This window comes from Pecten maximus, unplaced genomic scaffold (assembly GCF_902652985.1).
Source record: "Pecten maximus unplaced genomic scaffold, xPecMax1.1, whole genome shotgun sequence".
Taxonomy (NCBI): Eukaryota; Metazoa; Mollusca; class Bivalvia; order Pectinida; family Pectinidae; genus Pecten; species Pecten maximus.
The window spans coordinates 1-14,740 of NW_022979422.1; the positions used below are offsets into that span (position 1 = coordinate 1).

Genomic DNA, 14,740 nt, shown 5'->3' on the forward strand with positions numbered 1-14,740 from the left:
ACAGGGCTTCTAATATAAAATGTGATTACCAGTGTTTAAATATTCGACTTATATAAAGATGATCACTTTTATAACAACATAAGAACAATATTTCAATATTTAAAATTCCATGACCGCACACCAAAATAAAGGAAACTCGTGTTCGCAAGTGCTAGCAAATTCTTTTTCATCGATAACATTTGCTTTGAAAGCTAGAATGCATCGAGATAGATGTGCGTTTCTTCTTCTTCAATGTTTTTTTTTTTTTTTTGTGATTTTCACATCATCTTCACACTTCGAGGTTAATGCGTTTTTCAAGTCAAATTAAATCAAATAGGTAACGTTTAAGTGTGTAACCTTGTCAAATGGTGTAAACCATAGTTATCATCACACGGAACTTACCACTTATCTATAATTACTTATTTGTTATCCTTTATATCTTATTATCTATTTGTTAGAACGTGTTTGTTATTTTATTCTGATATACAAGTAAATCAGTGTGATTTTCTTTGCTTTGTTTCAATTTGTGACATATTACAAAAAAGAAGTAAGAAATAAGAATTACAAAAAAGGAAAGAAGGGATAACTAATAATAAGAAATACGAAGTAGTAACACTGAGTGATAATTAAAATTACCATGTAAGTGTTTTATATGCTCATGCGTGATAATCTGTTGATCTGGGTGTCTGAACGATGAATTATCAACTACTGTGAACGTGTAATAATAACAACTAATGATATCTTACCGAAAGGGGCAATAAAGGAGAGGACCAAAATATTGATTTACACGATGATCCATGAAAATGTAGAATGAAAATAGAAGACCAAGTTGTCTTGAATGTAAAGTGTATTCTTTTTGTATCGTCAACAATCACCATGCTATCAATTTAGGACAATGCCGGGTATTTCCCTTGTTCTCAAAAGCCCTGTGTTGTGATATATATATAAACATGTATACATGTATATGTTTAGCAATCCGATCTTAAGAAACAATGTGTGAGATTGTATGATATTTTTTTTAATTGTTTAACTATTTGTGGTGTTGCCAAATAGATTAGCTCAGTAAATCAAATCTAGGCGAAATGGCAGTCCTATCTGGTTAACTTACCTCTTTACAACGATCCAGTTCTAACTTATTCGAGTTTCCATCATACATTAAATAGCTGTGAGGTAGTTATATAACTTTCTGGATTGATGGTTGTGTATGGACATTGCCGTATATGCATACTTTTTATTGACATTTAAGCAATTTACGTACCAGTTAAAGGTGTTTGTATAAACACAATTGTCATGTACCATGCATAAACAACGGACGATTACACTTCACATCTCATACAACCAATTATTAAACAACCACCTGTTCACATGGTATATGTCTATGGATGCAGGTATTTACGTAGACTGACCACCAGACCCTAAGTTGTTTTGTTAAGAATTGCCAAGATAAATTCTGATACTAGATTATCTGCCCCTAGTTGGAAACTTAGAATCAGACATATCCTAGGGACCAAAATCCTAAAGCTCAATTTTATTTATAATTTTGATATTCTAGAGACTGGGGGCCAGTCTAGTAATTACGTAACATTTCTCCATTGATGTTGCTATATGAGTATTGCGTATTATATGAAAACTTCATTGCTATTGAATATATAGTACCAAGTATGATGTTGTTTGCATCAACTACGGATATATCACACACACATTAATTAACTAATTTCTATACAAACCTGTACAGTCTCCATTATCCTTCTCACATACATTACTTCCACACTTAACTGGACATGGAGACCTGCATTGGGATCCGTAATAACCGTCTTGACAGTCTGTAGAATAATGGACATACGAACATGCTTAACAAAGAACAAATGTAGAATATGCTATCGTCTTCTACCTGTATCAATTTTTCTAAAACTGTCAGATTTGTTTTCGTATTTTTTTGTGTGATTTACCCATCATCTTCACACTTCGCGCTATCGGTTAATGTGTTTTTTGTTCAATTCAAATCAAATAGATAACGATTAAGTGTGTGACCTTGTCAAATGCTGTAAACCATATTTATCATCACAGGGAACTTACCACTTATCTATAATTAAGCTCCCTCCTATTTATGACTACTCATTTGTTATACTTTATATCTTATTAACTTGGTACAACGTACTTGTTATTTAATTCTACAAGTAAATCAATGTGCGTTTCTGTGCTTTGTTTCAAAAGAAATAATTATTACAAAAAGGAGAGAATGGATAACTAATAACAAACAAGAAATACGAAGTAGTAACACTGAACATTACAGAAGACGCAGAGGGATATTTTATCAACCACTTATTTTTTGCAATGCCTCACCTATTGCCTGAAGCTTATTTGTTATTTGATAACAAAGCAAAAGCAAAGCAAGACATCCTACACAAAAATATTCATTTGTTTTGCCAGAGTGAAATTTTCATATTTTCTAATTTCATCAAGACACTGCTTATACACAACAATGAGAAAAATGAAAATCTGACCCAGTATATTTTGCTATCAAAATGTAATTAAAGAGGCTTGCCCGCAGAGAGATCAGAAAAATTGGCTAATAGAAAAAGATTTTTTTACACATGACAGATTGTTGAGTTTTTCATTCTGTTTTCCTTATAAAACGCTGAAAAGTGATATTAAAACCTCATTTTTTTTTTTTTAAATATTATTGATTTAATCGCAACCCGCAATAAGTCCCCGCTATAAAGTGGAGTCTAATTTGATTGACACGTCAAAGAAACAAGCACGTGCACAGTGCCGCACAGTGATAACTTCAAAGGCAGCGGCGATTTACAAAGAAGATTTGCCGTTATATTCCATACATTTCCCTCTCAGGTTGAGTTTAAAACGTCTTTTGAATACATATTCTGTAATTGTTTTCAAGAAATAAAGTAGGAAAGCCTCTAATTTTGTCACATAGAAACGTGTACTGAAGTTTATTTAGTGATCGGAGATGTGCCGTTTACCGGTCCGTCTGCGGGTAAGCCTCTTTAACAAAATATCTAACAGTATCTTCAGTAATATAAAAAAAAAATCACTCGTGTGGTTAATATTTTGATATTCTACACTCGTGCTGTGCACAAAATATATTTTATATTACTGAAGATACTGTTAGTTATCCTCTATTTATCGGATGTCTGAAAGGTAAATTTTGAACAACTTTGTCATTATGATAATAGCAACTGTAACGCAGGACGAGCCTCAGTCAAGCATTCAGCAAATAGATGCAGAAAAAAACCAGAAAAAAGAGAAAATACATATATACTAATTTATTTACACACACAAACTTAATAGATACCTAGTTGTATTCACACTCACGATCACTCTCACTACCTTTCATGCGATAATGTTCTACAGATAACTAAAGTCTCTTCACAAATGGGGAGCACCACGTCTCAGTGTTGTCCAATGCCGAACATACAGCGTGTACAGTATCTCTGTACCTGTCGCTAAATAGGTATGGTTCCAAGAACCTGAGAATTTACTCCAATTCTCCTCAAAGTAACCTTGCTTCTGAACAAAGTGTATGTACCCAGATACCTGTCTGTGTCTGGTACGTCATACAGAGTTCCTCCAATCCGAGGCTATCTTTCTCCAATGACAACTGGCGTACTCTTCATGCCTGCCTGTAGACTGCCGTCTTTACACAGCTGACCTTGACCCTGAAGACTCTATAATCTGTTTGGTCGGTCCTGGTGCTGACTTTATAAAGATGAGGTGTCATGTCTTTTCTTGCCGGCTTACAGAAGTAGTTCTTGTTGCCTGCCCATCATGTGAAGCTATAAACGTACACAAATATTGAATTAACACTCATTCTTCCATACACAACATTAATGTCTAGGATTTGCTAACTACTACATAGACAATTTATTCCTAAATAGTTACCGATATTTACAATAATTCATCCTAAATTATGTTGCTAACATATTATAATCTAAGATGCGTGTCCAAAATCTGCATAAATAACTGCTTTAACACAATTTGCATTATAACACAATCATACGCCGTTCGCTATCTACGGGCTTCCGTAGATTTTACACCTGCGCGCATCGACGCTATCCAATACACACATAATTACAACTCTGGGCTTCCATACAACTTCTACCCGAACAAAACTACGGTTAATAAGTGAAATTGACATAATTTTAACAATGAACGTACATATACATAGTCTGATAATAAGTATACTATAAATATTCTTAGTTATACTTTATAATTTCAACGTTACATGCATGTAAACACCTGTCTTCGATAACAACAAATAGTTACGCATGACTGGACCGCATCGATAGATAGATGGCTTGACCGGTAACAGGGACACAATAAATATGGCATTAAAATAACCATTCCAAAACAAATTATAGATGATAGAGAGAATACTTACCCCAGTCTGCTGTCTAGGCTTCCCACATGCATAAATTCCTGGTGGAAAAGGGGTTATAAAACTACCCGACCAGTGGACAATTCCAATTCCACGTTCGTTCTCACCTGAACGCTCTGTCTGTCACACTCTTGCTTACTCACATACACACCACGTGACATAACGACACACATAAGACTATAAATAAAACGTAAACATATATGCGTGCGTGACATTATCCCCCCGTTCCCTAAGAAAATGGTCACAGTTTCAGTCCAAATCACGAACCATATATGTTCTTAAATTCTGCTGAGGTAGTCCGCTCCCACATTGTCTTTACCTTTGATGGATCGAATTCTGAGTCGGTATGGTTGCAGGATAAGTGCCCAGCGCATCAGTCTGGCATTGGCTGTCTTTGATCGGTGCAAATAGGTGAGAGGCTGATGGTCTGTCTCTAGAATAAATTCCTTTCCATAAATGTATGGCTCAAATTGTTTGCACTGCCCACACTATTGCTAAACATTCCTTTTCTACGATGGCATAATTCTTCTCCCTCGGTAGAAGCTTTCGACTTGCATATGCCACCGGCATCTTCTGTCCGTTTTCTTCTTGAAGAGGAACAGCACCCAACCCTGTGTTAGAGGCGTCAGTGCGTAGGATGAACTCTTGGTCCAGATCGGGTAACTTCAAAACAGGTTTTGCCGTCAGCAACCTTTTGAGAGTCGTATAAGCCATCTCATGACTCGTTTCCCATTTGACCTGAGTAGGATTCCCTTTCTTAGTTAGGTCTGTTAAGGGAACAGCAATCGCGGCAAAATTTGCGATAAATCGTCTGTAAAATCCCGCCAATCCTAAGAATGATCGTACCTGTTTCTTCGTGGTTGGTGGAGGGGCATTTTCAATGGCCGCTACTTTGGATCCCTCAAGTTGTAACCTGCCATTTCCCACAATGTGTCCTAGGCAAGGTAAACTCCCGAATCCTATGGCGCATTTACTTGGTCTTGCAGTAAGTCCCACCTCACGTAGACGCTTGAAGAGTTCTTGCAGAATGTCCATGTGTTCCTCCCAGGTATCTGTATAGATAAGGATACGGTCGATAAAATTATCGATATGCTCCATCCCACGTAATAGCTTTCGCATCAACCGACTGAACGTTGCTGGCGCGTTCATCAATCCAAATGGCATCATTCTGAATTGAAATAGTCCTTGTGGAGTTGAAAATGCTGTCATAGGTTTTGCTTCTGTAGAGAGTGGAACTTGCCAATAGCCTTTGCTTAAATCCAGCTTGGAGAAAAACTTGGCACTAGACACTCTAGCAAAAATTTCTTCAGTATTTGGCATAGGTTCCGCGTCGAAAATTGTGACTTGGTTCAATCTCCGGAAATCGATACAGAAACGGTTTGTTCCATCCTTCTTTTTGATCAAAACAACAGGTGCAGAATATGGGGAAATAGACGGTTCAATTATATCCATTTCAAGCATCTTCTCTACCTCTTCTCTGATGGTTTCCTTCGTATTGAATGGCAAAGGGTATGGCTTAACATGAACCGGTTCTGTTGTGGAAGTGTTGATCTCGTGGACAGCTAAGTTTGTCTTTCCTGGAAGATCCGTCAAAACATCCCGGTATCCATCCATGAGACTCTTTGATTCATCTCTTTGCTGATCCGTCAACTCTGCAGAGATTTCCACATTCTCTACGTTCTCCTTTCCCCGGTTACTTGGTAGAACCTCTAGTTTACTAGTAAACTCTATGTCATCCTCCTGGTCCTGCTCCTCTGAAATAACTGTCGTCATAACACAGGCAAGGATTCCACCAACCTCCCCAGCGATGTTTCTCTCAGCTTCCAAATACTTCTTCAGAAGGTTGATGTGTAGCGTCTTTGTCTTTCCATCTTGGTTAATCCGATAATCGAATGCTCCTACTTTCTCAATGACTTCAAATGGTCCCCTCCACTGCAAAAGCAGTTTGTTGGCTTTTGTGGGTAACAAAACTAGTACTTTGTCTCCTGCTTTTAACTCTCTCGACTTTGCCCTTCTATTAAAATGTCTCCTCTGTACAACTTTGGCATCCTTCAAATGTTCCATGGCGATCTGGCAAGTCTCTTCCATCTTCTCTTTTAAGTCGATGACATACTGGTAGGTAGTCTTTATTTCGTCATCTGGTATTTCCTTGGTCAGTAGCTCTTTCAATATCATCATGGGACCTCGAACGGCTCTGCCATACAGCATTTCGAAAGGTGAAAAGCCAAGACTCTCCTGTGGTACCTCTCGATAAGCAAACAGGAGGGAGTTTAGATATCGATCCCAATCCTTGGGTCTCTCTGCGCTCATCTTCCTCAGCATCTGCTTCAAGGTGCCATTGAAGCGCTCTACTAGACCATTGCACTGCGGGTGGTAGGGCGTCGTTGTTAATTGGCGAATCGACAACACTCTGCTTATCTCTTTCATCAAATTCGACGTGAACTGTGCACCTTGGTCTGTAAGCATCTCCATTGGTACTCCAACACGACTAAATATCTCTACAAGCGCCTCAGCAACCCTTTCGTTTTCAATCCCTTTAAGCGCTACCGCCTCTGGGTATCTAGTGGCATAGTCAACAACCGTCAGTATATACCTGTTCCCTCTATACGTAGCAGGTTCCAGAGGTCCAACAAGGTCAACTGCTATCCGCTTAAACGGAGTGTCGATTAATGGTATACTCCCTAAAGGTGCCTTGGGTACTCGTCCTTTCGGGAAAGTGCGCTGGCACACATCACAAGAACGGCAGAATCGAGTCACGTCACCTTGGATCCCTGGCCAAAAGAATTCCGAAAGCACTCGACTTGACGTTCGCTTTGCTGCTAAGTGTCCCGACATGATGGCCTCGTGAGCAAGTTTCATTACTGTCTGGCGATACTTCTCTGGCACTATCAACTGTCTGAAGACCTTTCCATTAGCTACTCGTGGACTTTGAAATTCCCGGTACATCAAATCTTTGTGGTAAAAGATTATTGATCTTCCCCCGTCATCTCGTACATAGGACTCTCCTTTCAGTGCCAACTTCCTAAACTTTTCCAAAGTCGCATCATTCTGTTGTTCTTCTTTCAGCTCCTCAACACTACCAATGTCTCTGATACATTCTGGAACTTTAAGAGATTTGTAAGGTCTTTGTTTCTTCGACACTTGCGCCCTCGTCTCAACCGCTTGTGCAGACTCCACCATCTTCCAATTCTGATCTGGTTGACTCACAGGAAGGGCTTCCTTCACGTTACCAATTATCACGTCATCAAGTGGCGAATCTAATACAAAGGCTTCTGTATACCCCTTGAAGTAAGGTGTGTCAACATCCAAATGAACAAGAGGACATGTGATCAAAGAACCGTCTGCCAAATAATAATTCTTGACTTGGTCAGAAATCTTGTCTGGATCCACTAGACTTCTTTTCACTCCTATCCCATCACATCCTGCATCTCTGAGAACGGTCGCCATCTTACCTTCCACTCGACCAAAGACAACAGGCATAACATCTGCTCCAGGTACTTTCATATTACAGGCCAGGCTCAACGTCTGTGTGTTGCTGTCATCCTGTACCGTACTCCCATGTGTCTTTGAAGATGTTTTCTGTTGGTGCTTCCTACTTCTCTCATGGCAACTCAGTGGAGATCGGGTTATGGATGCTACTCGATTCTCTCCAGCTTTCTTCTTTCGGCAATCTCTCTCGATATGTCCCAACTTCTTACAATAAAAACACTGTTTGTCCCTGTAACTTCCTCCGGATGGTTTGGTCGCTGAAGTTGAAGTTTCTGTGGAAGTGTTTCCAAAGGAAGAGGGTCCAGTAGATGGTGTCTTGTGTCCTACTTTCTGTCCGTGTCCTTTGGATGTCAATACATTGGCTCGTGTTCCTCTTGCTTGAACAAACTGGTCTGCAAGTCTAGCCATCTCTTCAGTGGACGATGGAATTCTCTCCTTCAGGAAAAGTAACAGATCCTGGTTACAGCAATAGAGAATTTGGTCTCTAAGTATCAAATCCTTGAATCCTGCGTAGGCTTTTTCCGTTTTGGTAAGCTCTATCCATCTTTGCAGGTAGTTGTCAATACGGATAGCAAACTGTGAAAAGGTTTCACCTCCTTCTGGTCTTGCTGTCCGAAACTTCTTCCTAAAACCCTCATCAGTCAGGTCAAATCTTTTTAGAAGGGCCTTCTTAAGTTCCTTAAAATCTAAAGACTGCTGAACTGGTAATCGTGAAAAAACGTCTAAAGCCTTTCCTTTCAATAGCCCGCTTAGATTCGCTCCCCAGTCATCCCTCTTCCAATGCTGCGCTGTAGCGTATCTCTCAAACCTATGTATGTAAGCGTCCATGTTATCTTTACTTTCATCAAAAGCCGGTAACTTAGGACCTCTCTGCATAGGTGGCTCTCTATAAGTAGCAGGGCTTGGCTGTTCTGGGGTCACCATCCCAGCTTGGATAAGTTCCATCTTGCGTAAATGTTCCTTTTGTGCCTTCTCTTCAGCTCTTACCTCACGCTCCGCTTCTATTCTTGCTTCTTCTGCTAACAATTTCACCTTATCCTCTGCTTCTCTTTTCGCTCTGGACTCTCGCTCCGCTTCTATCTTTGCCTGTTCAGCAAGCATAGCTTTCTTCTCTGCCTCCATCTTTAGAGCAAATTCCGCTTCTCTTGCTGCTTTTCTTTCCTCTCTCTCTTTTTCCCGATCCTCCCTTTCCTTAGCCTGTTCCTCTCGTATGAACTCCTGCAGCTGTGTTCCTTCATAGCCCATTTCCTTTCCCAAACCAATGAGATCATGGAGTTTCGACATGGCTGTAATAAATATAGCACAACACAACAATAATACACTGAAACACCAAATCTTAACTACACAAGAATGAAATATACATACCTTGTCCTTCTGTGTCATACCAATGACAGTTGGCTCAAACCTATAGGTTACATACCTGTAAATCTTTGTAATATCTCAAGGTTCATCCAGGCTCAAGAAGATACAGCAAAGACAGGACAAAGGGAAATATCTGTCAAGCAATCTAACCTAGCATAACTCTGACCGGTAAATTTTCCGTATTCTATTCACAAATGCTTCACGTTGGTCAACCCACCGCTGCCACCAATTTTGTAACGCAGGACGAGCCTCAGTCAAGCATTCAGCAAATAGATGCAGAAATAAACCAGAAAAAAGAGAAAATACATATATACTAATTTATTTACACACACAAACTTAATAGATACCTAGTTGTATTCACACTCACGATCACTCTCACTACCTTTCATGCGATAATGTTCTACAGATAACTAAAGTCTCTTCACAAATGGGGAGCACCACGTCTCAGTGTTGTCCAATGCCGAACATACAGCGTGTACAGTATCTCTGTACCTGTCGCTAAATAGGTATGGTTCCAAGAACCTGAGAATTTACTCCAATTCTCCTCAAAGTAACCTTGCTTCTGAACAAAGTGTATGTACCCAGATACCTGTCTGTGTCTGGTACGTCATACAGAGTTCCTCCAATCCGAGGCTATCTTTCTCCAATGACAACTGGCGTACTCTTCATGCCTGCCTGTAGACTGCCGTCTTTACACAGCTGACCTTGACCCTGAAGACTCTATAATCTGTTTGGTCGGTCCTGGTGCTGACTTTATAAAGATGAGGTGTCATGTCTTTTCTTGCCGGCTTACAGAAGTAGCTCTTGTTGCCTGCCCATCATGTGAAGCTATAAACGTACACAAATATTGAATTAACACTCATTCTTCCATACACAACATTAATGTCTAGGATTTGCTAACTACTACATAGACAATTTATTCCTAAATATTTACCGATATTTACAATAATTCATCCTAAATTATGTTGCTTACATATCATAATCTAAGATGCGTGTCCAAAATCTGCATAAATAACTGCTTTAACACAATTTGCATTATAACACAATCATACGCCGTTCGCTATCTACGGGCTTCCGTAGATTTTACACCTGCGCGCATCCACGCTATCCAATACACACATAATTACAACTCTGGGCTTCCATACAACTTCTACCCGAACAAAACTACGGTTAATAAGTGAAATTGACATAATTTTAACAATGAACGTACATATACATAGTCTGATAATAAGTATACTATAAATATTCTTAGTTATACTTTATAATTTCAACGTTACATGCATGTAAACACCTGTCTTCGATAACAACAAATAGTTACGCATGACTGGACCGCATCGATAGATAGATGGCTTGACCGGTAACAGGGGCACAATAAATATGGCATTAAAATAACCATTCCAAAACAAATTATAGATGATAGAGAGAATACTTACCCCAGTCTGCTGTCTAGGCTTCCCACATGCATAAATTCCTGGTGGAAAAGGGGTTATAAAACTACCCGACCAGTGGACAATTCCAATTCCACGTTCGTTCTCACCTGAACGCTCTGTCTGTCACACTCTTGCTTACTCACATACACACCACGTGACATAACGACACACATAAGACTATAAATAAAACGTAAACATATATGCGTGCGTGACAGCAACAAACAAGACTATATCAAAGGTAAATCGAAATTGAAGTTTTAACACAGAATTAATTAAAAAGAGACGGGGAAAAACGATTTCCACGAAGATCCTTAAAGATGTACAAGGAAAATAGGACTAGTTTTTTGTAAGCGGATTCTTTTTCGTCGACAAACAATAACCTTGTCAATCTAAGACAAGTCAGAGTAATTCCCCTTTCTCTAAAGCTTTGTGGTGTGATGGTTTGCTATTCGCGATGTTGTCAAAGAGGTTAGCTCATCAAATATAATCGGATATCTTTATCGCTCATTAACACATTTCATTTCTTGGGGTAAATTCTAGTCGAAATAGCTACAATTTTTACTCCTACTTGGCTGAATTTTATTGCGTTGACATCTAATTAGTGATACATTTTTGCAATGGAGACCAAGTCCAGGTTTATTTGTAAAACTAATTAGGATATTCAGTATACATTATAAACCTGTGAACGCTGGTAGTTATATAACGTTTCTGGAAAGATGGTTGTATATGGACATGCTACACACATCAAACAACTAATTACTATACAAACCTGTACAGTCTCCATAAGCCTTGTCACATACATTACTTCCACAGTTAACTGGACATAGATGTGCGCATTTGAATCCGTAATAACCGTTTTGACAGCCTGTAGAAAAAAGGGCATTGACGAAACGTGACGTATCAGTATTAAAACATTCTACTAATTTAATGATTATCACTTCTATAACAACATAATAACAATGGTGTATACAAAGGAGCAAAGCGAGGCATCCCACACAAAAATATTCATCGAACATTTTTGATAGATAACATTGTTTTTCCAGAGTGAAAATTTGCATATTTTCTAATTTCATCAAAACACTGCTTATACACGACAATGGGAAAATGAAAACCTGACCCAGTATATTTTGCTATCAAAATGTAATTAACAAAATATCTAGCAGTATCTTCAGTAATATTAAAAAAATCACTCGTGTGGTTAATATTTTGATATTCTACACTCGTGCTGTGCACAAAATATATTTGATATTACTGAAGATACTGTTAGTTATCCTCTATTTATCGGATGTCTGAAAGGTAAATTTTGAACAACTTTGTCATTATAATAATAGCAACGAACAAGACTATATCAAAGGTAAATCAAAATTGAAGTCTTAACACAGAAGCAATTGAAAAGAGACGGGGTGAAAACGATTTCCGCGAAGATCCTTAAAGATGTACAAGGAAAATAGGACTAGTTTTGTTTTTGTAAGCGTATTCCTTTTCGTCGACAAACAATAACCATGTCAATCTAGGACAAGTCAGAGTAATTCCCCTTTTTCCTAAAGCTTTGTGTTGTGATATTTTGCTATTCGCGATGTTGTCAAAGAGGTTAGCTCATCAAATGTAATCGGATAGTTTTATCTCTCATTATCACATTTCATTTCTTGGGGTAAATTCTAGTCGAAATAGCTACATTTTTTACTCCTACTTGGCTGAATTTTATTACGTTGACATCTAATTAGTGATACATTTTTGCAATGGAGACCAAGTCCAGGTTTGTTTGTAAAACTAATTAGGATATTCAGTATACAGTATAAACATGTGATGTGAACGCAGGTAGTTATATAACGTTTCTGGATCGATGGTTGTATATGGACATGCTACACACATCAAACAACTAATTACTATACAAACCTGTACAGTCTCCATAAGCCTTGTCACATACATTACTTCCACAGTTAACTGGACATCGATGTGCGCATTTGAATCCGTAATAACCGTTTTGACAGCCTGTAGAAAAAAGGGCATTGACGAAACGTGACGTATCAGTATTAAAACATTCAACTAATTTAATGATGATCACTTCTATAACAACATAATAACAATGGTGTATACAAAGGAGCAAAGCGAGGCATCCCACACAAAAATATTCATCGAACATTTTTGATAGATAACATTGTTTTTCCAGAGTGAAAATTTGCATATTTTCTAATTTCATCAAAACACTGCTTATACACGACAATGGGAAAATGAAAACCTGACCCAGTATATTTTGCTATCAAAATGTAATTAACAAAATATCTAGCAGTATCTTCAGTAATATTAAAAAAATCACTCGTGTGGTTAATATTTTGATATTCTACACTCGTGCTGTGCACAAAATATATTTGATATTACTGAAGATACTGTTAGTTATCCTCTATTTATCGGATGTCTGAAAGGTAAATTTTGAACAACTTTGTCATTATAATAATAGCAACAAACAAGACTATATCAAAGGTAAATCGAAATTGAAGTCTTAACACAGAAGCAATTGAAAAGAGACGGGGTGAAAACGATTTCCGCGAAGATCCTTAAAGATGTACAAGGAAAATAGGACTAGTTTTGTTTTTGTAAGCGTATTCCTTTTCGTCGACAAACAATAACCATGTCAATCTAGGACAAGTCAGAGTAATTCCCCTTTTTCCTAAAGCTTTGTGTTGTGATATTTTGCTATTCGCGATGTTGTCAAAGAGGTTAGCTCATCAAATGTAATCGGATAGTTTTATCTCTCATTATCACATTTCATTTCTTGGGGTAAATTCTAGTCGAAATAGCTACATTTTTTACTCCTACTTGGCTGAATTTTATTACGTTGACATCTAATTAGTGATACATTTTTGCAATGGAGACCAAGTCCAGGTTTGTTTGTAAAACTAATTAGGATATTCAGTATACAGTATAAACATGTGATGTGAACGCAGGTAGTTATATAACGTTTCTGGATCGATGGTTGTATATGGACATGCTACACACATCAAACAACTAATTACTATACAAACCTGTACAGTCTCCATAAGCCTTGTCACATACATTACTTCCACAGTTAACTGGACATCGATGTGCGCATTTGAATCCGTAATAACCGTTTTGACAGCCTGTAGAAAAAAGGGCATTGACGAAACGTGACGTATCAGTATTAAAACATTCAACTAATTTAATGATGATCACTTCTATAACAACATAATAACAATGGTGTATACAAAGGAGCAAAGCGAGGCATCCCACACAAAAATATTCATCGAACATTTTTGATAGATAACATTGTTTTTCGGAGTGAAAATTTCCATATTTTCTAATTTCATCAAAACACTGCTTATACACGACAATGGGAAAATGAAAACCTGACCCAGTATATTTTGCTATCAAAATGTAATTAACAAAATATCTAGCAGTATCTTCAGTAATATCAAAAAAATCACTCGTGTGGTTAATATTTTAATATTTTACACTCGTGCTGTGCACAAAATATATTTGATATTACTGAAGATACTGTTAGTTATCCTCTATTTATCCTGATGTCTGAAAGGTAAATTTTGAACAACTTTGTCATTATAATAATAGCAACAAACAAGACTATATCGAAGGTAAATCGAAATTGAAGTCTTAACACAGAAGCAATTGAAAAGAGACGGGGTGAAAACGATTTCCGCGAAGATCCTTAAAGATGTACAAGGAAAATAGGACTAGTTTTTTTTTGTAAGCGTATTCCTTTTCGTCGATAAACAATAACCATGTCAATCTAGGACAAGTCAGAGTAATTCCCCTTTCCCCTTAAGCTTTGTGTTGTGATGTTTTGCTATTCGCGATGTTGTCAAAGAGGTTAGCTCATCAAATATAATCGGATATTTTTATCTCTCATTATCACATTTCATTTCTTGGGGTAAATTCTAGTCGAAATAGCTACAATTTTTACTCCTACTTGGCTGAATTTTATTGCGTTGACATCTAATTAGTATTAAAACATTCGACTAATTTAGCGATTATCACTTCTATAACAACATAATAACAATGATGTATACAAAGGATGCATTATATTGCAATGTTAATCATTCAATGATAA

At 37.7% G+C, this 14,740-nt stretch overlaps 2 protein-coding genes across 2 annotated transcripts; both read right to left on the reverse strand.

Moving 5' to 3' along the window:
* Positions 1-1,706: 1,706 nt before the first annotated feature.
* LOC117318626 lies at positions 1,707-13,775 on the reverse strand (the record flags this gene model as incomplete). The annotated part of the gene is given in 4 exon segments (XM_033873590.1): positions 1,707-1,802; positions 11,426-11,521; positions 12,553-12,648; positions 13,680-13,775. Coding segments are annotated over 4 exon segments (384 nt in total), but the record flags the coding sequence as incomplete, so codon positions are not given.
* On the reverse strand, positions 3,191-10,865 carry LOC117318627. Its single transcript, XM_033873591.1, has 3 exons — positions 10,660-10,865; positions 4,379-10,054; positions 3,191-3,773 (listed from the first exon to the last, which is right to left on the reverse strand). The coding sequence occupies exon 2, from the start codon at positions 9,245-9,247 to the stop codon at positions 4,841-4,843; it is 4,407 nt and encodes a 1,468-aa protein (XP_033729482.1). The 5' UTR covers positions 9,248-10,054; positions 10,660-10,865; the 3' UTR covers positions 3,191-3,773; positions 4,379-4,840.
* Positions 13,776-14,740: the final 965 nt, after the last annotated feature.

What these genes read in the sequence shown, in the direction of transcription:
- LOC117318627 (XM_033873591.1), bottom strand. Translation starts at nt 9,247, where the DNA reads ATGACACAGAAGGACAAGGTATGTATATTTCATTCTTGTGTAGTTAAG.